Source organism: Lagopus muta, chromosome 2, assembly GCF_023343835.1.
Source record: "Lagopus muta isolate bLagMut1 chromosome 2, bLagMut1 primary, whole genome shotgun sequence".
Classification (NCBI taxonomy): domain Eukaryota; kingdom Metazoa; phylum Chordata; class Aves; order Galliformes; family Phasianidae; genus Lagopus; species Lagopus muta.
In genome coordinates, this window is record NC_064434.1 from 40,407,784 (window position 1) to 40,432,895 (window position 25,112).

Genomic DNA, 25,112 nt, shown 5'->3' on the forward strand with positions numbered 1-25,112 from the left:
CTTGAGCCTCATACTAATCAGAAGAGTTGGTTTTGTCACAATGACAAAACAAAAACAAGCACAAGTAAAAAAAAAAGCATGTTTCTATTCATACAGACAAATGAAATGCTGGAATGGGTTAGAATGGCAAAAGTGTTGATAGCACTGTAAATGCACCTTTATCATGTTTTTGGGAAAGCAATTACTAAGCATGTACGAGCAGGATAAGAAACAGAAATCACTTGATGGATAATAGCATGTTTGTCTTTATGCTTCTGTGTAAGTCTAATATATGATTTTTGTGGGGGGTTTGTTTTTACTGAAATTTCTCAAAAAGGCTGATTGGACTGTCTTTCTAGTTATATAGTTAAATGGTAGTTTTGATAGTTTTCATATCTAGCTGAAGTATGTTAGTTCTGAAAAGCTTCAGAAAGGGATGATCAAATATCCTGAATGGCTTCCATGTAAGAAATAATTCAGTAGGATACTTCTCTTAACCTACAAAAAAAGAGCCAACTGAATGGGTTTAAATAGAGGACTGTAAAATAATGACTAGTGTGGTGAAGGTGAATATAAAGGTTAGTATAGAATAGCTGTACACCCTTTCCTCCAATACAAGAGTGAAAAGACATCAAATGACTCTAACAGACTACAAGTTCAGCAGAATTTCCTGCCTCAGAACATTGTGGATACTAGAAGTTCACAGTGTATTTAGTGGGTTTTTATTCCATGGATTCCATGGTTCAGCAGACTGAACCTCTGGAAGCCAAGGACTTTCTAGAATATAAGAGAATCTCGACATGCATTCCTTTGCATGGTTTCATTGTGGGTGATCCTGATTGGCCATTTGTGGGGACAAGATATTGGGTTGCACAGATCTTTAATCTGAAACATGATAGCTTTTTCTTTGATCATGAACCGATTCCCTTGCTGAGTGATCTCTTTGTCACTAGTCTGTCATCTTATGTTCAACAGCAGCTAAAGGAGTTTGTAGGACATTATAACAGTGTCTATAAAGAGAGATTATTTTTTCCTAGAACCTGTAACGTCCAACTGAATGAGACTGATCCTTTGTATTTTAGGATTATCCCAGCTGCAATGAAAGCATTAGTGGAGAGAGATGATCTATTACTTGATCGCTTAAAGGATGCTTAAAATATTATTTAACTGTGTAATTCGTTTAAATATTAGGAGCCGGGTAATAACAATTCATATTTGTTTATAAGGTATGTATTTAGGAGCAACATTTTGAGGTAGGAACAGCTTTTAACTGTTCAGAAATACAGCCTTCAGATGTATTCAGCCTTCTCCCACCTGGGGAGACAGAAGGCACTGAAAAACTTTGCGGCATTACAAGCCCTTGTAGCCCTTTGTGGGAGGACTTGGCAGGTATAACACACTAAAAAGGAGGGCAATCAAAGTTAGTCATGGGAGCTGTGGATCTTGTTAGAAAAGCTTTTGTAATTTAGCTGCTCCCACCTGCTGTTGTATAGTGTACAGTGGAACTGAAGGAAAAGTCTGCATTGTTGTTGTAAAGACCAGATGTATGCTTTACACTGATGGTTACTTTCCCCAAGGAAGAATTGCCATTTAATCGGGAAAGTAAATAACACCTTTAGGAAGTGAAGCTTCCATGAGAAGCTGCTTATGAAAAGGAGAAAACAAAAGATGAATACTTCTTTGCAGTCATATTTTATATTAAGAAGAAAGCTCTTACATCAACTTTTTCTCTTAAATCAAATTGGACTGTCTGCTCTCCTTCATTTGTGAAATTGTAATAGGACTTGTGAGTAGGTTACATTTAATTACTATTTACTCTTAAAAAAAGAAAAAAGCATACTCACTGGAATTCCTAACTTAAGTTTGTACTGGGCTGACTCAGTATCAATTCAGTTTTCTCAAGTGTAAAAAAAAAAAAAAAAAAAAAAACAACAAACTTCATATTAGGTGATTCCTTCACTTGTTCTTTAACTGTTACTGAGGCTCTAGCAATGATAATATTTCAAAGTGTAATTGTAACATCAGTGGACAAATTGCTTTTTGCGTGGCAGTGTATAACTTCTAACTGCTGCTGTTGAAACACTCCTGGGGATACTGTGCTGCCTATAATTACACTGACTGAGTCTAGAATATCTTATAATGAGGAATTAAATGATGCTGTATACCAAGAACTCTGTTATGGTATATTTAGGGAAATGTGCTTAAGTATCATTTATTAAAATATCTTGTCAGGCGCATTCCTTAGGATGCCATTTTTATGTGTAATCGGGAAGAAATACACTAAAGATGCATTATTGATAAAGTGACACTGGGCCAAAGCAGTAAGAGACCATTACAATCGCTTTGCATAAACAGCTTGCTTTGCACTGTAAATTCTTCCTCATCAAACCACATACTCATTCCCTGATGCTATGCATGTGAATTTAAAGAAATTGTTAACAACATCTATTGTGTAAAAAAAAATATTGGAAGATAAAAAAATTTTGGGAAGATAAAGGAAGTTATGTACAACTGGGGAGTCTCTTGTTTGCTTATGAAGTTGGAATATGCTTTTTTATGATACACAACCGTTTTTTTTGCAAAGGCATTAACCAATTTATCCTCCTAGTGGAGGAATACATGCTGCACTTTTTGTGATGAACTAATAGCGTAATGAAAAAAAAAAAATCATGTATTTCTTTGTAAATTTCCCCTTGGTCCAAATAAGCTTCGCAGAATGAATATCACAGTATCTCTATTTAGAAGAGATGCTTTGGTGCTTTAGTGGAACTTAAGAGATGTTTATTCAAGCAGGTTTTATAGACACTGAAAATAAATCTAGAATAAAGCATAGTAAGAAAAACACTAGAAAAGTTGAGAAAGCCGGGAAGCTGTGTAGTATGTGAGCTATTTACCAATGTAATAGAAAATATGTCATTTTAATCACCTCTTTGAGCAACTAAGGGATGAAATATCAGTGGTTCAGTACACAATAAGATCATTCCAAAACTTCCCAGGGCATCTATTGTCTTGTATAATCACTTTTAACATTTATAGTTTGTCTAAGCACTGGTTTGGTAAAATGTCGTCCAAGCCACTTCCACCACAGTAATTTCTAACGTGGTATTAATATGCATAGCTCTGTTTCTGAAACAAAGAGGTGAGTGTGATTGTGAGTTTTTGTCTTGTTCTTTGTTGTTTTTTTTTTTTCTTTCTTTCTTTCTCTTCAATAATCACTACAAATGTAATTAGGTTATTTTATGTTATGAAGTCTCATTTTGGGTTTGAACATGTGGTTGAGGGAGCATTTGCATATAGTATTTTTGCTACCTGTTCTCCTTATGAATTTTGATTTCAGTCTAAGGTTTGGTTGGGAGCTATTTTGTGGACCTTATTATGAAGTCACAGCAGAATGCCCAGACTTGTCCATTTCTTACTTTCTAAAAAGTGTTTTAATTATAAGCTTTTAGTAGAAGTCAATATGAAATTGCATTATTTGATTTTTCTTTTATGAAATAATAAAATATACATCTTATTTTAAGAAAATAAGCAAAAACCCAAGAACTTGCAAATTAATAACTATACCACCACAGAATGTCAGTGAGAGCAGGAAATGCTGACTCCTTTGCTTCTGGGACCTGAACTATTACTTTACTAGTACCTAAAACAAGCATATTTGTCGTCTTTTCTGGTAAATATAATCAAACGTGAGGTGAAGGGATGAATTTTAGGTTTCAGGCTGCAGTTTGTTATTACAGTATTTTATTCTTCCCTCTAGTAACTTCAGTGCTTGAAGGATGTTTGAAGAGCATGAAGATTAATGATATATTAGATATATGAAAATTTCAAAAATTCACTGAGTACCAACCTGTACTTATGCTGTTGTAGACATTATTGACTTGGACTTTTCTTGCAAGAAGCAAGGTTTTGAAGATGTTTATTTCATCTCTTTTGAACTTTTTTATTTTTTTCTCTCTTCATCTCTGTTTTAGTCTGGATTTGGCTGAGAAACCTTGCTTGCCAAACTATTTGTTTTCATTTCTGTCTCATGATGATTTATTCTTAAATGACATGGCAATGTGAATGGCATTGCTTAGTAAGCCCAACTGACGTATGTGCTGTGGATGGTCTTGCCCAGGCAAGATAGGCAGGCTGCCAAATGTGTGCAAGGCAACAAGTGGAGGTGTTTATTTCCAGTCATTCTCTGAGGCAGATTGGCTCCACATCTGCAGGACTGCTTATAACTATCAACTCTGTCCCTAGAAAAGGTGTTGCTGGAGTCTATAAGCACAGTGTTAAGAGCTAGAAAGCTTTGGCGGTGTACAAAATGGAGTAGGTGATTTGGGGTAACAGTTCTGGGAAAAACAGGTAATGAAAAAACAGAGCTAAGTAGTTGCCAACAGAGGCAACAGCTAGCAGAGATTAATTTGGCATGTGATAACTGTCTTTTAGAGGTAAGTGGGCTGTAAGCATCTGAATTTCATTGACATGAGAAATAAAGGACTAAAATTTGAAAGTGTGCTTATTTGAGGAGCAGAAGAATGAAGTTGTGTGTGTGGAAATCCCTTTTGTTTGTGACTCTGATCTCGGATATCTGGCCTCTTCACACCATCCTATTGCTTTTATGAATGGCTTTGTTGTTTGCTAAAAAAAAATACAAACCACAAAACCCCCCCAAACAACAACAACAAAATACAAAACAAAAGAGAATCACACATCCTCATTGTAGGTTCTAGTAGAAAATTTGAGGGCATATTTTCATGCTTTTGATAGAAAGTATGTGCTTTGAGTGTTTTTGAGTATACGAAATTGTGTTTACAGATCTTGACTTTCCCAGCTGTGCATTATTCTGATGTTTCTCTGGATTAATTTTTCTCTTTCTTGTCCTCTGCTTTTCCCTTAGGCATTTAGTTTTACACACTGTTTCAGGTACATTCTTCTTAATGCTGTTATCCCCGTGGGCTTTGCTATAATACTTTGGCTCTAGCATATTGTATTGTAGATCTGTGAAGCATCATAACTAGGTTTTAGTATAAATGCTTTTTTTTTCCAGTTGTTCTTTTAAGTATTTAAATAATGTATCTTTGATAATGCTTTGACTTCCTTTCACCCCAGTGTGCGTAATTTTTTTTTATTTGTTAGTTGACTGTTTGGTTGATTTCATGTTAGTCCTATGCTGTCTGTAGTAGTTGTGGCACTTTCCAGTTCAGGTGCTGTGTTAATGTAATTAATGTGTTTTTATGTGGTTTTTTTTTTTGTTTTTTTTTTTGTTTTTTTTTTTTTTACCCTCTCTCATGTAATTAAGAGAGTTGATCCTAACAATGATTCTCAGGACAGGCATTACATTTGCCTTTTACTGCCCTTTGTTAATGGCCCTTCTGCTGTTGAGAGTGCTTATGTCCCAGCCAAATCGAATTAATTTTTAATTGCGCATTTGTGAATTGCTTTGTCAAATACATCTTCTAGTAATGCAGGTGTAGTTGGCATTAACTCACTCTGCTCTGAGTTTGTGTCTACGTTTTGTAATAACTCCTATCTCCAGTTTGATGTTTTGAGCAAACAAAAGATCTTTCTCACCATTGTTTTAAATAAAATCATATGTTTGGCTGAGCAGAAATTGATTTGATTTGGCCTGTGACCACGGAGACCTTATATTCACCTGTAAACACAGTTAAAGCGGTAAAGCTATAGATGTTGAATCAAAATTTTCCTTGTTCTGGCTCTGTTTTTTCTAAATTTCTATCAAACAACTGCTTGTCATTTAAAATTTCAGAACTGTGCAGTAATTAGTCAGCAGTCTTCAAGGAAACTACACTTTCGTAATGATTGAGTAAATATTTTCCAGGCTTTAGGATCAAATAAACAGTTCTTAGATAAAACTATTTTTTAAATACAGTGAAAAAGATACTGATGGGTAGTGGCAACCTACGGAAGAAATGAATGTAGATGTGTTGGGAACTGAGGATAAATAAGCTACTAAAAGAAAACAAAAAATTAATAAGTTGAAAATGGAGGAGGAAAGGTCACTAATGATATTTATAGATACTTTTTGCAAGATAAATCTAACCCCCAATTTATTTCCTTTATTTCAGGCTAGTAGGAACTTCAATTTCTCAATGAACTGTATTTATTAGAACAACATTTTTTGTGTATTAAACTATTACTATTGGGAAAATATTTAAATAGTAATAGAATCATAGAATGGTTTGGGTTGGAAGGAACCTTTAAGATCATCTAGTTCAAACTCCCCTGATATATGCAGAGACACCTTGCTCTAGGTCAGGGTGTTCTAAGCCCCGTCCAGGCTGGCACTGAATGCTTCTAGGGAGCAGGCATCCACAGCCTTGCTGGACAACCTGTTCCAGTGTCTCATCATCCTCACAGCAAAGAATTTTTTCATAATATCTAGTCTAAACCTATCCTCTTCTAGTTTAAAACCACTTCCCCTTGCCCTGTTGCTACACACTCTTATAGAAAGTCTCTCTCCAGCTTTCCTGCACGCCCTCTTCAAGTACTGGAAGGCTGCTGTAAGGTCTTCTCAGAGCTTTCTCCAGGCTGGAAAGCCACATCTCCCTCAGCCTGTCCTCACAGAGGAGATTCTTCAGCCCTCTGATCATCTTTGTGGCCTTCCTCTTGACCCACTCCAACAGGTCCATGTCCTTCTTGTGTTGGGGGCACCAGAACTGGGCACACTACTCCAGGTGGAGTCTCACAAGAGCTGAGTAGAGGGGCAGAATCACTTCCCTCAACCTGCAGGTCACACTCCTCTTGGTGCACTCCAGGATATGGCTGGCCTTCTGGGCTGCAAGCGCACATTACTGGCTTATGTTGAGTCTTTTATCACTCCCAAATCCTTTTCCTCAGGGCTGCTTCCAAGCCATTCTCTGCCCAATCTGTATCTGTGTTTGAGATTGCCCTGACACCACAAGGGATGTACAGCATATTCTCACCCATGAATCAATTGAACGTGGAAGTTCTAAATGTTATTCATTGGTGTTATATGTAACTATCACCTGGATAAAGGGTAATAAAACAGGGTTGCAATGAACCTTCCTGTAGCTAAATAGTACAAATACATGCACGTCCAAACAAAGCCCTTCTAAGGTTCTTGTAAAGGTCACCAGGATAGTAGAGGGAAGAGTCACAGTGTGTGGTTGTTTGTCCACCCACAGTGGGCTAGGGGAAGGAATGAGAGGGCAATAGCAAGAAAAAGTGTCTCATAGGTCAAGAGCCATAAAAATGATTAAGGCAGTGGAGCATCTCCCTTACGAGGAACGGCTGAGGAAATTGAGTCCCTTTAGTTTGGAGGGGACTGAGGGTTGTCCTCATCAATGTTTATAAATATGTAAAGAGTGAATGTCATGAAGATGGAGTCAGGCTCTTCTCAATAACATCCAATGATAAGACACAGGGCAATGGGGGCAAGTTGGAACATAGGAGATTTCACATAAATATGAGAAAAAACTTTATGGTGAGAGTAATAGAACAGTGGAACAGGCTACCCAGAGAGGTTGTGGGGTCTCCTTTTCTGGAGACATTAAAAGCATGCCTGGACACTTTCCTGTGTGACCCGAACTAGGTGTTCTTGCTCCAGCTGAGGGATGGACAACTGGACTAGATGATCTTTTCAGGTCCTTTCCAACCCCTGATATTCTGTAATTCTGTGAAGTTAAAGACAGTTCAGTACAGGGTGGGAAAAAAAAAAAAATCAAGAAAAAAAAAAGGAAAAAAAACACAAATGATGCAAACAAATTAGCTGACTGATGTTTATTCAGTCTCTGAGTAATGACTACTTAGTAAAAACTTCACTCAGTTTTAATGCTGAACATAATTTTAGGTGCTCTGGTATACCCTTTGGGTCAGTTTGGTAAGCTATCCCAGCTGTGCCCCTCCCAACCTTTTCCATCCCTCAGCCTGCTTGCTGGGGCAGTGAAATGAAAAGTAGAGACAGCCTGGATTCTGTGCACACGCTGTTCAGCAGTAGCCAAATCATTAAATGAGACTGAATCAAGTATTTTATATTTGAAGGATTCTTTAAGTCTATCAACAGTGATTATCCACATTAGCATCTGTAAGGGACAGTGTGAAAATTATTTGCATCACATCCTTTCCAATTAGAATTGCTTGTGATTTGCTAAAGTCATACAAGAGAAAAAGAACAAGTGACTTCTAGCCTGGAATACAAGATCTCAGAGCTGAACTATTCAGAATGAATTATTCAGAAAAATTGAGTTCAATTACGTTTAGAATTATTTAAATCATTTGTTGCTTCTGAAATATCGATAAATTTCAAGCAATGCAGTTTAGTTGCTTCTGAAGATCTAGAAATGTGTTGCAGAAATGAGAATTGGATTTGGTCTCTTCTAAGCTTGTGTGACCAACTCAAATCTGTATTTTTTTGCTTGTTTCAGATTAGTGGTTTCGTTATGCATTTCTGCATGATTTTTGCATTATGCTGCCTGCACATCTGCTCTCTAGCATGAGTGATAGTGCTTTCCCATGTTTAGACTTCAATTATTGCACTTCATTAGCCTGCTGGTTTGGAAAAATAGACCTGAGAAGAGCAGAGATATTGAACAATGTCTAATGAAAAGTTACATCATAGAACTGATGGAAGACAGGATCTGACTTAAGTTGTACAAATTTTGGAAATAGGTTGTTATTCAAAGGTGTAAAAACTCAGAAAGATGACAGCTAATCCTTAAAATTCCCCTCTTATTAATGAGAAATCTGAACTTGTGTTGCTTTCATTAAGTTGTAGGAGAAAGCAGCATCAAATTAAAACAAACAAACAAACAAAAACAACTAGTAGGTTTGAGGGGGGATCTTAATCAGAGATTAAATTCTTTTTGAAAAGTGGATACATAATTATCCACTTTGGTCTAAATATTTTAGTAACAAACTAGCATAGGCAAAAGATGTAGGTAATTTCATTTTAGCATTTAGGTGAAAGAAAATATTTTAAAAGAAATTTCTTCAAAGACAAGTTTGGAAGGTTGGTCAGTATACATTTTCAGGAATGAAAACTGCAAGTGAAGGCATATCCAAGGTGCCAAATAAATTTAGGAAACAGCTAAATATACATGTAAATAAAACCGGAGTTTAACCTCCCACATATACGTGTTTAATTAATGTATCCATAATGCCACCTTTCTGAAAACAGAATAAATTAATCTTTCTTAATTTTCCACTAAATTTGTTGCCAGATTTAAAAGACAAAGTGTCATGCTTCATTGTTCCCATGGCATGAGTAGCATTTCAACTAACTTGTCACTGTATCCTAAACAGACCTTTCTACAGGTCTGACTTACTATAGATTTGAATTTAAGTATGAAGGCATGCATGCTTATGATGTTTGTATACATCAGTGTGGAGGATTAGAAAACCTGTTTTTCTCTCCAGTGCTTCTGCTTATGTTGGTTCTAAAGAAATCCCTTCTACTTTCTGGGCATAATAAGCTGTAATTTGTGAGCATATTTATAGGAAAATCAGTACATGAAATAACATTTTTGTTTATTGGGGGAACACAATAAAGCACTGATTCAAAGCACAGTTAATGTTAAGTAATTAAACCACAATAAACCAACCATAAAAATGTATTAGGTTGTATATTAAAAAAAAAGTCTTTGTTAAAAAGCAATTTGATAAAAAAAGACTCATAGTAAACAGTAAGAAGTAAACATGCTGTAGTGTAAGTATGAAATTAATTATGCATATATAACTGCGTTGTTTCAGAAGATTATCACAGTAGGATTTCATAGTATGTTAACTGCTTGTGTGCATTTCTCACATCATCTTGTGTGGGTGCAAACATGCAGAGAACAAGTAGAAAAGAGGCTTTAAGAATGAGCTTTAATTCGTATTATCTGAACTCCCTCAATAACGAGCAGGAAGGCAAAGGGCATTTGCCAAGAACTGGTCAGTCTACCCATACTTGAATAAATCTCTGCACATGCCTTTCTTTTTGATTATAGTAGAAACTGTTAGAATAGCTTTGACAGTTTCCTAGTAGGATGAATTTTGCACAAATTCTGTATTACCTGTGTAAGTTCTTTTTTTGGCAGTAGGTGCAAATTGGTGTACCTGAAACTAGTAAATAGCACCTTGCATGCAGTTGTGTGTATCATCATCATCGGAACTGGTTAAATAGCATTTTAATTTTTCTTAGTGAACAGTAGCTGATAATTTTCACTTGCAGGAAATCAGGCATGTATTTAAGAGTGTGGATTTTTTATATTTAACAAGGAACAGTAGGGAAGTCTTCTGACCTCCTTCAGAATAAAGTTCATCTAATCTTAAGGCTGTTTCCAATAACTGATTTGAAAGAGACATTTACTTTATTAAAAAAATACAAATAATAATTAAAAAAAAATCTAACTGACAAAAGCTTAAGAGTAGGTGAAATTGAGTTCATCTCAGAGAGTAATGTTCAGCTACCACAATGTAGATGCTGTTGAGACATACTGCTTCCAGAAATGTTTACAAAAATGGTGACGTGTCCGATGAGTTATTTGATGTGTTTGCCAGATGGATATAGTAGGTCTGAGACACTAGGCTCTCTGGCAAAGCAATAGGTGACTACTTTCAGACCGCTGAATGTCACTGTTCTCCCCAAAATTAACTCTCTACAGCTTAAGTTTAAAGCAGCAATTGCAAATAAACTTAAGATTCTGGTGTGGTAATTTATCAAAACAAAAGTACAATAATAAAAACAGTACAACACAACTAACCCCCTGGCTCAGAATTTTTAGGGAGAACACTGGGACTTCATATGAGCTAGACATGAATCTTTAAAGCTAAGTGTACATTTTTGAAAGATAAAAACACGTCATATGTTGTGGAAAATAAAACTGTGTAATTATTAAGAGAAAGAAACTGAAGTCATATGTAGTGCAAAGAGGAGCATGAAGTGTTCATGTGTCTGTGCTTCAGATCAAGTGCAACGTTTTCCATCCAGTCTCTCTGATAATATTTGTAAAGGCTGTGAATAAACACCTCTGTTTTTATCAGTGGAGAAGTGAATCAGTATCCCTGAAATGTATTATGTTAAAACAGACCCTCTTGTGCCTCATTAAATATTTTTGCTTGTTTACTTTGAGATCCTGCTATAATCTGTTCTCTGCATGAAATGGTCATAAATTATCAGTTTCTGAGCCTCTTGACTTTCATATGCATTAATTTTCTTTTTACTGGTGCTTATGGTACTAACTGAATGGCTTTAGAAATATGAATCTGTAGCAAAAATCTGCATATCTTTAGAGTAATGTTTAGAAGAAAATAGCATGGAGAAGTTTGCAGGAGGCTTTTTTCTATAATTATATTTCTTGTTATTTATGGAATTGATATTGTACATTTCATTTATTCCAGGAGCAATGCTTCAATTTCTGCTTATATGCCATACTGATATACATAATTTATCTTGGATTATCTTACAGAAGTAGTATGTTTCAGTATGTTTCAATATTGGTAGAATTTATGGAATAAGTGGGCTAAAGAAATCTGAGCAAGATATTTTTAAACTTTATACATGCATTTACTCAGTCTAGAAGCAGATGCATCCTAATAGTTTTTGAAAGATAAGCTTTCTTGGTTTTATTTAACTTTCTCTCTTATCCACAGTAGCACTCAACAATCTTGCTATATATTCCATTACTTTTTATTACTTGGAATTTTCAACAGCAGCAGCTATTACTTGAGTACTTTTTTGTTCATAGTTTGCTTGTTGCTGTACTCACTTTCTGTCTTTTTTTTTTCCTTCATCTAGTTGAAGATTACAAAAACAAATCATTGAGAAACTGTGGAAACATTAGCAGTATACAATCCAAGCAGCTGGTACATTAGAGACAGCAGTAGTAAAGATTTTCCATATAATATTCATAGTAGTCTTCAGAAAATAGCTTCTAAGCATTTAAATCATAATTCTGTTCCAGTGCATGCCATATTTTAAACAGAGTAGTGATATTTGTGACAAAAATGATTTTGGTGAGATTGCTAAGATGAAAACATAATGACTTATTTTCTAAGAAACACTCTAAACATTCTTGGAAACAGAAGTATTGAAGTGAATCATTGTTACATTTAAAAGTCAAAAGTGTTTATTTGTCACATTTAAAACTTTTTCATAAGTGTGATTTTGAAGATTGATTTTAAATACTTTCATGTCTTTTTATGTTTTCTTGCTATTTCACTGCATTTCTGCAGTAGTGATTTGAAAATGTCAGAAACCATTTAGAAAGGAGGTTAAATATTTCAAGCATTATAGAGGAAAGGTTATCTTTTGTTAACATTAAAGACTAAAAGAAACAATAAACTGTTGCAATTAAGGTATTATAACATGGCAGAAAAATTTCATGCAACATGAAAATTTGAAAATAATTTCATAAAATATAACTACTGAGAAAGAAAAAGCAACTTCATTGTCATGTCCAGAAAAAGAAAATTATTTCATAACTTCTATATACAGCCCTTAAAAAACAAAGCCACGTTGTTCCAGTCCCTGCTATACGAGCAGATACACCACTTGTTCCCTTTATTTTTTCAGGAAGCACTTAAATGAAAAAATTAAAGTTCTCTAAAAATATTTTTTCCTTGATTCTTTGGAGATCATGACCTATGTGCAGCAAAAATACTACAATTCTCCTTTTTTTTTTTTCCTGAAATATTTGCGGGAATAAAAGTACTTCACTAAATATAAGCAATATGGGCACCTCATTCAGACAGCTGTAGCATCTTTCTCCACGGCAATATTCTAAATGCTATTTCATTAACCTAATGATCAACAGTATATATTTAATGGTTCTCAATAATTAATTAAGAGAGTGAGTCTCCTGATTATTTCATACTCTTCTCCTTTTTTCAAGTTAAGTAATATATTGTTTCAAGTTTCTGAGGCATTCTATCTGAAAACCTTGAGAAAAGGAAGAAAAGTAGGAAAATGCAGGTTTTGAACTTTCTTAAATCACTTAAATATGTATAAACTCCTGAACATTTAAGTATTAAGCATTACAAAAGAAAAACAAAGTGGAATTCAAAAACTAAGTGTTGGATATTTTGAAAATTGTGCTAACCTTTTATTAATCAACTTCAGTTAAAATTGTAATGCATATTAGATAATTCTCATCTGCCGGATTTTGTAGTGCTCGTTTTAGTGTTTCTAAATTTTGGGAAATGCAGGCAATTGGGTAACTGGATGACTAGGAATTGACTCTTACGGTACTGCTGCATGCCACGTACTTGATACCGAAGGTGTATTCAAAATTATTTGATCAGAAAGTGCCAACAGAAAACAATGTAAAAGTATTTCAGTGAGTGCACTATTACTGTGAAATGAAATTTAGGAATAAATAGGGAAGCAAATTTGAAGCTGGTGACTTAGACTGTAATGGGAAGGAAACCTGAGACCTGAATCTGGCTTTCACTTTTATTTAAGCATTTTCTATGTGACAGTCATTGGATAAAAACCAAATCTTCAAATTGTGGACTGAGCATCACTCTTAGCAGAGTAGCCGTGGTAACTTATTCTTACTTTCTGTAGACTGGAAATTTTAGTACACAGAGTAACTTTTTTTCAACATAAGATGAATGTTATGTGGAATTCCGATAGTGGAATTAAGCAGAAGTATGTTGTTTAATACAGTTCAAAACATTTTATTAGCTAACATATTGGAAAGATCATTTTATTAAAATGAGTCCATTCTCATTGTCACATTCCTTTTAGTGTTTTGTTGCCTTTTGCTACCTCTAGTCATGGGAATCTAAATATTATGTGAATATTACAATTCCATTCAGATTATCAATTGTATTATGTAATTGTTTACTGTATCAAAAGAAGCTAATGCATATCCTTAATAGGGGGAAGAAAACTTATGGATAGTGTATTCTAACACTGTAAATAAATGCATTTAGATTTTTCTTTGCATGTTGTCTGTAGTCATGCTCAATTGATATTCTGACTGAAATGAGTAATATTTATAAATAGAAAAGGTATCAGAAGCAGTGTTTTATGTGTGTATGCTACATATCCAGTCTAGTAATATTAATTTAAAAATACAATTTTGTTGATAACTTTCAAAGCATATGTAGTAACCGCACTGATGAAAGGCAAGTTTGTGGCATGTTGTTTTTCACATCACACTTAATACTGGAATGCATGAACTTGTTTTTAAAATATAATTGTAAAGATACTTATAGTCATTTTAATGTCTTTGTATTTCCTTTTAAAAATCTTTAAGCAACTTTGGTTCCAGGCTTATTGTTTCCTCCTTCCTTCCTATCTCTTATTGCCTCATGCTTAAAAATTACAATAGAAACTTTCTTTGTGGTATAATTTAACATTAAATGAACAATATAAATACAACATTGGCTGAATATTTATCTCCTCAAATATTTTACAATCAAAATATATAGTTCTATTTGTCTTAAATCCAGATAATTCAAATCTTTTTAGGAGAAACATATCTTAGAGCTGCCGGTACCATACAATATCAATATAATACAATATTAAAATATCTTTTGACTAAGTAATCTTTTGATGTGCAACTAAAAAATCTATATGTTTGTACAACAAGGTTTGCTGGATTCTATGATTTTTCCTTCAAATATTGATTCCATCCTTAATGTAGTTTATGTCTCATTGCAGAACACTTTACTCATTTTTTTTTTTTTTTTTTTTTTTCCAATACTTGTGCCTCCACTGCATTATTAAGATGTTCATTGCGTCTGTATTGGATGGGAATTATTTTTCAGATAAATTTCTAGTCCATGAAATCAGTGTATACAGCAATAACCCATGGAAATTCTTGGTCCTACTTCCCTCTTCTACAGAATATGTGACAGAATTATCATTATGGCCTTGATTACAGCAGCCTTGATTGCAACACGCTTGTTTCCAGTGAAAATTCCTTCAGTCAGAGACCTTGATCAATTACTTCAGCACAGCAACTGCCATACCCCCGGCTTTTGTCCATACCATGTCAGTGATATGTCACTGGATCCATCAGAGTCTGTCGATGAGGTCTTCTACCTCAAACTGCAGGAGGCATTGCAATCACAAACGCTTGTCCTGCTGGGGGATTTCAACTATCCAGGCATCTGCCAGAAAAGTAGTATGGCAAGCTATAGGCAATCTAGAGCACTCCTGGAATGCACTGACTGTAACTTCCTGAGTCGAGTAATTGATGGCCCCATCAGGAGAGGATGCGATACTTGGACCTATCGCTCATAAATATGAATGAACTGATTGGTGACATCAGGATTGGAGGCTGCCTGGGCTATAGTGACCACGCTATGGTTGAGTTCTTGCTCTAGAGGGATATGAGACAAGCGAAGAGTAAAATTAAGGAGCTAAGCTTTAGGAAAGGCTAACTTCCAGCTCTTCAGTGAGTCAGTCCAGAAATCATCCTGGGAAGCTGTCCTGGACAAAAGCGTGCAGAAGAGTTAGCAGATCTTTAAGGAAGCTTTCTTCAGGGTGCAAGATTGGACTGGATGATCTTTTAGGTCTTTTCCAACCTTGGTGATTCTATGATTCTAAGAGCTCTCCATCCTCAGGTGTAGCAAGTCAGGAAAGAAAGGCAAGAGTTTGGCGTGGATGAACTGGGACTTGGTGGTCAAATTGAAGAGCAAGAAGAAAATGCACTGGTAGTGGAAACAGGGACAGGTACTGTGGGAAGAGTATAGGGAAACTGTTAGGCTGTGTAGGGATGAAGTCAGGAAGGCCAAGGCTGAACTTGAACAGAATGTGGCCACAAAGGGATGCCACAAAGAACAAGAAAAGCTTCTACAGGTACTTCAACCAGAAGAGGAAAATCCAGGAGGGCATATCCTCTCTAGTAAGCAACAGAGGCAGGCTGGTAGCAACAGACAAGGAGAAGGAGGCTGAGATATTTAAATGTTTTTTGCCTCAATCTTTCCTGATAACTGCTCACCATGATGTGACTGATATTACTTTTAATAATGTCTTAACTAAGAGGTTGTCTGTCGGTAGAAGTGTGTGAATTTGTGTTCTTGTAGCAATGAAATAAATATAATGTATATAAATTATAGCTGTTAAAACAGGTATTTATCAAGATGTTTTTATATTAAAAAAAGAAACTTCATCTTATATTCTCACGCAAGGTAAAACATAAATTATAATAAATGCTGTTTCCATAACTTCATTAATGTCAATGATGTTGTACTAGCATGAGTTCAGGTTTAAATTAGTCTCTCCTGATTTCATATATGAAAACTATCTTAGTAAATTCCTGATGCCAAACCAGTAAAACTTTACAACTCTGTACATAGCTGATACACTTTCAGTGATATGAATTCAGAAAATTAGCTTGTCAACAAGCTTCATTTCAATTAATTTGTCAGAGTATGACCTGAGGTAGAGTGGTCTTATGTTGTATATTTAAATGTTTAATTTTTCAGAAGGAACAGACTAAAATAGCCTGTAGCCTCAGTAATTAAGCAGCATTCATTTTTATTGAAACAAACTTGGGAGTGTGATAGTGTGATACGAAGGATAAATTCTTTTATTCTATATCAGCCATATTTTCTTTTTTTTTTTTTTTAAATAGTTTTGCTGTATAAATTTTTTTGAAGAAACTGTTGCTGCTTCAGTATTACACTGACGACTGGATTTTTCTTATTGTTTCTTTTAAAAATAATTGATCATATAAATGTGTTTTTATTTTTTATTTTTATTAGTGATGATAACTGCAATGAAGAACTATAATGAATTTCAGATTCAGTAAAAGTAGTTGAAGTATATCAGGATTCAGGAGATCTTAATTATCCTGGAAATCACTACAATATATACAGCATTTAAATATTGTTACACAGTGGTTTTCGCACATCTGGCTTCTACTGGTTTATCTGAAACTGTTCTCATCACTGCGATTCATCAGTTGTTGGTCACCACCAGAGTCTTGTAAACTTTTGCAAAGTGGTAATTGTGACAGTGAAAATATTCATCTATACAGTCATCACCTACTGTGCATAGTCAGTAAAACTTTGAGCTAGAGGTTGAGCTGTAGTTATTTGATGCTGTATTCCCTACACTTTTTGTCATAGGTCAGAGATCTTATATCACTAGCACTATAAATGAAGACATAACATATGGTGCTAAACTACTAAATGCTAAACTACTTCTTTAAAATTTTCTCTATGTTGTGAGGTAGCAAAAAAAAATTCATGTTACCTCTAGGATATTCTGTTGTTTGTATATGAAGACCCATGTTTCTGCCTATTATGGGTCTGAATGTGGTTATTATTATAAGACTAACCCCAACACTTTTTTTTTTTTTTCAAGCTGTTAGGCAGAGATAGGCATTGGCTTGGCTGACTCTCCACATGTCAATGGCAAGATTTATGACTCTCCTGTCTGCTTATCTGAGAACAATGCAACGCATTCCTCAGTTTGATTACTAATAAGGCTATCCTGAATACAAGGTCCATTGGAAATAGAGGAAAAAGATTTCTTGGGAGGGAGCAGCATGACTCAGTACACTATAACTGATTTGAGAAACAAGTTCTCTTCTACAATAAAGTATAGCTGAAGTACAAAAAGTGCAAAGACAATCCTTTATATTCATTTGCTTTCCTTTTTTTTTTTAAAAAAAAAATCTAGTGTTATTTCTGATTTATTTCCCAGTATTAAGCCAGTAGATGTACTTTATATACAATATTTTATTTAAAAATATTCAGCGTTTATTGCTACTGTTTACATATTCAGTAATAAAAATGAGAACAGAGGAGTAAGACCAAGGCAGTTGATGATTATGTATTAGGTTTCAAGTGTATCTCATGCAACAACAGAGGAAGCACTCTATTGAATGTTCCCATTTCTATCAATGCCAGAGCTCATACATACTTGTGTCTCTGCTGAGCATACTGAAAATATACATACATAGACTTCCACATATACTTAACGGAACTCTTGTCTGGAGAACAAGGAATTGTTATTTTATGACTACATTCTGAAATTTAGAATGTAGATGTGTCTCTGCCTAAATTTCTGCTCTATGTAAGTGTGCAACTTCATAGTTGTACACAAAATTCAAGTAGATTAATTAAAAACTGTGATACCCTGAATGCAGTATTAAGTTGGTCAAAGTTAGCAGCTTCTAGTTAGTACAGGGGAGCTTGGCATTCTCAGCCATTTTGCGTATTAGTAGGACATGGTGCATTTTAAGAACATAATGATTCAATGCTTTTAGTGCACAGATTAAGATTGAACCTAACTCTTTCAGCATCCAAAGTATTAAATTATGTGATATTAATTCCTCACTGCTTCAGCAGACATAGAAATACCCTGAAACTGAATTGTAAGTTTGACATTGTTCAAGTTAGAAACTGATAGAAAACAATTATATGGCATAATTATATTCTAAGGTTCTTATTTTTAATTCAACATCCATCTAGCATAAAATGTTAAAAAGTAGTAACCACAAGCTATATTTTCCTTCCTCCCAGGAAAATACTCTAATCAGCACGACAGAAACAGATTGTTCTTTCTACCTGTTTTCCTTAGGAATGGAAATTTACCTTGATGAAGACAGACCATGTGTTGCCACCTTTGAGGGGGTGTATTTATCATGAAGACAGAAAACGTGTGAATGAGAGAAGAAAACGCTTAGTGAAGCGCATGGGAAATTATACATGCTGTTGCCACTTACAGAAGTTAGGGGCCTTGGCATTTTCATAAAATTGTCTTTTTATGTGATAGACTATCAATCCCATTAAGAATTACATGAATATGGGAGGACAAAGCCATCTTTATTTTAGATATCCTGGTTGCATCTTTGACAAGGTATCCCCTATCTCAAGACTTTGAGATGAGGAGAATGAAAAATACAAGAATAAAAGAGCAAGATTGTATTGAGTTCCAGGCAAATATAAATTAAGGAAGAAAATCTTTCAATGGAAAAAAAAAAATGAGTATAGAACTTGTATTCCATGGCTCTGTTTTGCTGAAGCGCCATGTGCTTTTTGCTGCAGGGCACTTGTCAGTGGCAAAGCTCTCAGCCATTCTCTGGTCCAGTTCCATCCCAAGCACTTCTCAGACTGGGGGTCATGACTTTGCACAGGCAAATCAGAATTCTCTTGAAATGGAGACCCCTTCCTCCCTGGTGCTGGTCCTAGAGCTGCAGCATGTTTCTCCAGGAAAACTGTGGTGTATAGCCAAGCCAGGATGTCATGGTTCAGACCAAAGTCTGCCCAGCCCAAGAGGTTCTGGTTGCTAGCAACCAGTGGCAGGTGCCCTGGGAGGAGCAAAGAAACAAGTCTTCTATGATGCATGCCCAGCAGTGCCTAGTTTAGCTGTTGAAGTAAGGCAGAAGGTGCTCTTGTTTTCAGCTGCAGCCACAGAATGTGAAAGATGTAGTGAATATCACAAGGCTAGCAAAAATTCAGGTAGGAAGCTTGGGGTCCCTTTTCTGAGTGGAATGTTTCAAGTTAGAGTGGATGACACCACTCATGAGTCAAGTGTGACCTTGTGCTTCTCATAGGGATTAGAAACCAAGCAATTAAGAAGGGCAGTGGCCATCAAAACTACTGTTTGTCCTGTTTTGTTGAGAGTTGGTATAGTTTGACTTGATCTTGAAGGTTCTTTACATCCTAAATTATTCTGTGATTCTAGTGTAAAAATTGCAGAGAGAAGAAAGGTACACTGTATTGCATATTTCTCTTTGTAAATCCTTTGTTGCTTAGGATATCATATTTTTTTACTGTGTGATATTATTTATTCAGAATTTCTTTGAACAAGTGTTTTCCAAGTCTCTAAGAAAATCTATAAAATCTGTCTTAATTCTGATTATATTTATGGTAACTTTTTGCAATTTTTCTTGTGTCTTAATAGCTATATTAAACACACATCCACTATTTTTTTTAACTTTCTGCAACATTTTTTTTAAATATCATAGCTTGATTTATAATATTTAGACACTATAAGCCATAAACAGCAAAAAATCTTTTCTACCAGATTACATTCTCCCGAATAATTTATTAAATTCAAAAAACAGATTGCCTCTCATGTTAATGGCATATTATTGTTTAAACAAATATGGTTAATTTTTCAGTTTTAAAATGTACTAAGTTCATATTTGCCTTTTCTTTTTAGCTTCAAATTACTGTTAATATTGGCTATCTATTATATATATTCTTATATGTTTAATCAGGTGAATCATTCCTTGCTATATCTGGATTGTTCTTAAATGTTTGCCTCTCCTATAAATGCTAGTTTTAAAATAGTTATTTGACAAGTCTCATTTCAGTGGTTAATACTTGTCGAGCATCTGTCCCTAGGGCACTCATGAGGAACTTAAGTGCTGGGAAAAAAAATAAAATAAAAATTAACACCTGTTCTCCATATTCTGTTGAGAAACAGGCTGGATGAATCAAAAGGTTAGAAATCTGAAAGGCCATTTTGTGTTTAATAATATATGAGAGGGAAGGAGTTAATAACTTAATACACATTATTTCTGCTTTAGAAATGATTTGTCTAGTTGGATGCTCAACAAGGACTTTTTCCAAATGTAGGTTGTTTGGTTGTTTGCAAAGTTTGGTTTCAGTTCCTACGTACTTCGATGCTGAGAGTTTCTTTCTGAGAAACCAGGATTAAGACTTTTTTAGATAATACAAAGCCAGGTAGCCACATAACTTTCAAAATGAATGCGTACACATTAGGAGAAAATAAATGAAAAACATTTCTTGCAGTGATGTAATCCCTGTCTTGTCCTAGTTACTATTATTCACAGATACCATTAACAAAAGAACAGAAAGGGCAGTAGTGATGCTGACTTTTTTTTTTTTTAGGCATTCTATGCCTTGGGAAGAACATACTTTCAGATTACTTTTATTGACACCATATTCTTGGCCTTTTGAGAACAAAGAATAAATTATTATTGCAACTTATATGTTAATTTATATTTCATGGGCAGTGATATCTTATTACAAGATGAGAAAGACTGATATATAACAATCTTGTTTGGTTCGTATAAGATTAAGGCAGTTCTAGAAATTGCCTGTCCTTTTAGGTGTGTCCTACTCTGGCAGTCCATTTGGGGATGCTTTCTACATGTGATTGAGCTTTATGAGGACTGTAGTTGAATCCTCTATCTGTTGAAATTAAGATTAGTGTGTACATTGAGCTCAGTGCAGATGAGTACAATTTGAACCTCTGCTCAACATGTATACATATGTTCAGGTACACAGGCTAAAATGTGTATAAATTTTCTTGACACAATCTGAGATGTCCTGCTAATATTCTTCTTTGTGAACTGCATTTCCAATGAACTTTACACTTTCTTATCTTTTTTGTGATACTATATAATGCATAGACCAGTAGAAAACAAGACTCCAGAAATCTTGCCTTCTACGTACCTATGATCTAGAAATTGTGAATGCAGTTTTTCAGGTTTAAGTATGTAAAATAATAATTTCATGTTCTTTGTCCCTACACTTCTAAATAATGTGATTATTTTATATTCTCATAGTGGTTTTATTTGTACTAGTAAAGAGGATGTCTTTAAAATAAAAACAACAAAAAGCATACAAAATACCCAAACAACAACAGCAAAAACACTCAACTTATTTTCTTTAAGGTAAGTTTGATTAATACATACTGCTGTTGGGTTATTGTTTGACCCAAATATCACTGAAATCATGGGATATTTTACACTAATTGCACGATATCAGATTTATTAGGTTAAGAATATCTATATCCAATATATAGGCCAGAGGAATTTTTTCCAAAATAATAATGAAATTGTTCTTTTATGCCATTTTGGCTTACTAGTGTTTTTTGTTTTTCCTTTCTTTCTTTTTTTCTTTCTCTCCCTCACCACCAGGAGGTATTTTTGAGTGTGTGGAATCTGGTCCAATGGGAGCAGAAGAATTAGCCTTCAGATTTGCTGTGAACACAATCAACAGAAACAGAACTCTTCTGCCAAACACTACATTAACATATGACACCCAAAAGATAAATCTCTATGACAGTTTTGAAGCATCCAAAAAAGGTAACTCTTTGTGTATTTAATTTCTTTAATTAGCAGCTAAAACTCATGTGCTTTAACTACTTGAAAAAGGTCTGTCTATAAAGATATGCAGTGACATTGTACAAGGTTGTAGCTGACATTAAAGAAGTGTTTTAAATATTGCCCCTTGAAAGCTGTAATGGTAACTGCTCGAAAATTACATTATGTCAACTATGTTCCCACTACCCTGTCCAAAATCTATTTCTTTAAACATTTGAAATCTGAAATTTCTTTTTCTTGAGTTTTGTGATTAAGGTGTTTTTGAGAGTAGATCTTCTGGTGTCAGAAAACATTTACATTTCCCCATCCATTTTTTTTTTTTTCCTTGGGAAATGCCAAGTGCTTCTAACTTGCAATGATCTTGGAAAAGGCTAAGACTTCAGTGGTGTAGTCAAGTCTGTATGCCATCAGGCACATTTCCAACATTACTGGAGGAAAGTCTACAAAACCCTCTCATTCATTAAGGTGCTCAAAATCTGAATGTGAATTTTTTTATGGCTTCATGGCTAAAATCTCATTCTCAGATATTTACCAAGGCTCCAATTAAATTTTAGGTATTCCATCACTTTAAGTGCATCTTCAAAAATGTCTTTAGCATATGTGTGACTGGCATATTTTATCAGGCTTGTGTTGCAAAAGAGAGCAAGTAGTTGTAATTTTGCTTATCTGATGAGAACAAAGCATAAAAATAAGCTTGAAAATTAAGCCTTTGTTTAAGATTGTTGTTACCAGATAAATGTAAAAGCATCAGTTCAGATGATTTTCAAGATTATAAAATATTATGAACACTTTTTCCTAAACTTTCAGATCTTTGCTTCTCACAATTGAAGTTATGAGCTATTGCTTTACATTCTGGTCTAAAACACGGTGATGCCACATGGGAGTTATACTGCATCACTGCCTTTTTGCAGAAAGTTGAAAACCCAGTAACTCCTATATGTCCTTTTTTGATTGAAAACCCAAAACTTTGTGACAGAACTTGAATTAAATTTTGCATGGTATTACACAGTGTTTAATGGTAGATTTTTTTTATAAATCGAAAAGCAAATTTCATATGATTGTTTATACGATTGATTCATATGAATCCTTAACAAGAAAAGGTAAACTTGTATTTGTTATGAGAGATTTGGACCTTAAATCTTCACAGAGATCTGGTCCTCAATGTGTCACTCTAACTGAAAAACAAGAAGAGATTTTTTTGCTAAGTAGAATGAAAACTTCTGATGCTACATTAGAAATGCTAGCTAGGGAAAATCTGCTATGTCAGTGCAGATGTATACGAAGTATGTCTTTATAATGGAATACAATCCTGATTAAAAATAAATTTAGAAATGATAAATATTTTTGCCTTTTATTTGCAACATGTCAAGTTTATCTTTCTAATTGTTTATTTCTCAAATTAACCATTTTAGTATAAGGCTGTTGTTGCTAGATATGAGAATAGACAGTCTCTCTGTATGGAAATAAGCATTTAAATTCTTCTGAGGTGCTTTGATACATGAAAAATATTATAGACTAAATATTTATGCCTAGCAAAATAATTTATTTGTAGCAGAGAGTGAGAAAGGAAGTATGCTATTTCTTTAATGGTTTTTTTGAATAGTTATTCTGATGAGATAAAGAATGTTCTGAGAGGCTGCTCTTTCCATCTCAGCCAATAGTAAACAAATCCTTAATTCTGTCCCCATCTTCTATCTGATTTGAATGCATTCTGCCTTGTGAAATTTAATTGAATAATTTGTCCTCGTTCCTGAATTAATAAAAAGTGAAGAAATCTATTCTGAAATTTTAATTTTTTAACAATCTTCTGAGATGACAACTCTACTTCTAGACCTTACTTAGGGGTTGCTTGGAGATTGCAAGCTAACCTTACTATTGCTAACTATTGATAGAATGGAGTAGCTGATACTAGAATTACAAAATGTAATTGATTGGATATATTTATTGTTCCTGTTTGCATCTTTCATGAGAATGCAAATCTTTATTTTTAACTAGTCATGCTGTATCAAAATCTGTGTAATTTTTTAGTACTCATTGCTTTTTGCTTCATCAATTCACAGCCAACCATATTGATGCTGAGAGGTACTTTAGTCCAGAATCGAAGGCTAAAGGCTAGCCTAAAATGGTTCATTTTATTATGATGACTCCAAAGCAGAGTTTTAACTGTGAGATTGAAACATTTAACTCATTCCGTGGTTAATGATTTTGTCCACTAGTGACCAGGCAGGTGCTGCATCAAAAAACAGCCTGTTAAAACCTCTTACTAACAAATACTTTTTAAGCTGAAGACAAACTAAATATCAATGGGATTTTAAAATTACTGTATGAAGGAGCAACCTGAAAGCAAGATGATATTTCCAAGATACTGTTTCAATGAAGAGTAATGTGAATGCAAACAAAATATCCTTCAGTGCACTATGAAAATTGGTATGCATCTGATGGAGTTGTATTAAATCACATGTGAAAGCATTGCATTATTCAAATCACAGAAACAGAAAAAAAAAAGAAAAAAAAAAGCCCATTGAAAAGCCATCTGGTAGCTATTGCTGTTGTTAGTGATCCCATTTACTGACATTTGCATAAAGCTTGTTGATCACTCTTAGGAAGGGCAATATTAGCATAAATGTTTTTTTATCAGGCTAGTCATTTAGGCCTTAATCCGATGCTTAGTAATACAGTGGAGATCTTGTGTGTATATGAGAAGTTCATTTAAACCACTGATGCTCTGCAAGAATAAAAAGGTGTGCCAGCATGATTTCTTGAAGACTTGTAGTATTTTTAATCATGCTGAAAAGGACAGACATGGCACAACTGAAAAAATTAATTTCAACTTATTGAGGAAAAATAATGTAGTAAAATGTGTTTCTACTGCTTGTTTCCTTAGTTGTGAGGGACAACAACAGTGGTGTAAAAATACTAAGTAATCTAGCCTCATATAAACACATTCATATTGGATTATGGAGACACTTTCCCTTACTTCTCTCTACCAAATAAGATGTTTCCTTAGAAAGGCAGAATCTGTTGAGTTTCAGAACCGTGTGCTCATAAAAGTTATGTCTATAGCAGTGATCTGAACAGGAGCAGGGCATGGACTGAGAAACTAGTCTCCAGTATTGCTTAATTTTTCTGGCTTCTTTC

General features: G+C 34.6%; 1 protein-coding gene across 6 annotated transcripts in view; it reads left to right on the forward strand.

Annotated features, from left to right (window-relative positions):
• Window positions 1–25,112, forward strand: part of GRIK2 (glutamate ionotropic receptor kainate type subunit 2) — a 349,533-nt gene that overhangs the window by 92,053 nt on the left and 232,368 nt on the right. For all 6 annotated transcript variants that reach the window (XM_048935183.1, XM_048935181.1, XM_048935184.1 and 3 more), the window contains one exon: window positions 21,789–21,956. In XM_048935183.1, coding sequence (XP_048791140.1) covers window positions 21,789–21,956 — 168 coding nt within the window. The remainder of the gene's footprint in view (window positions 1–21,788; window positions 21,957–25,112) is intronic.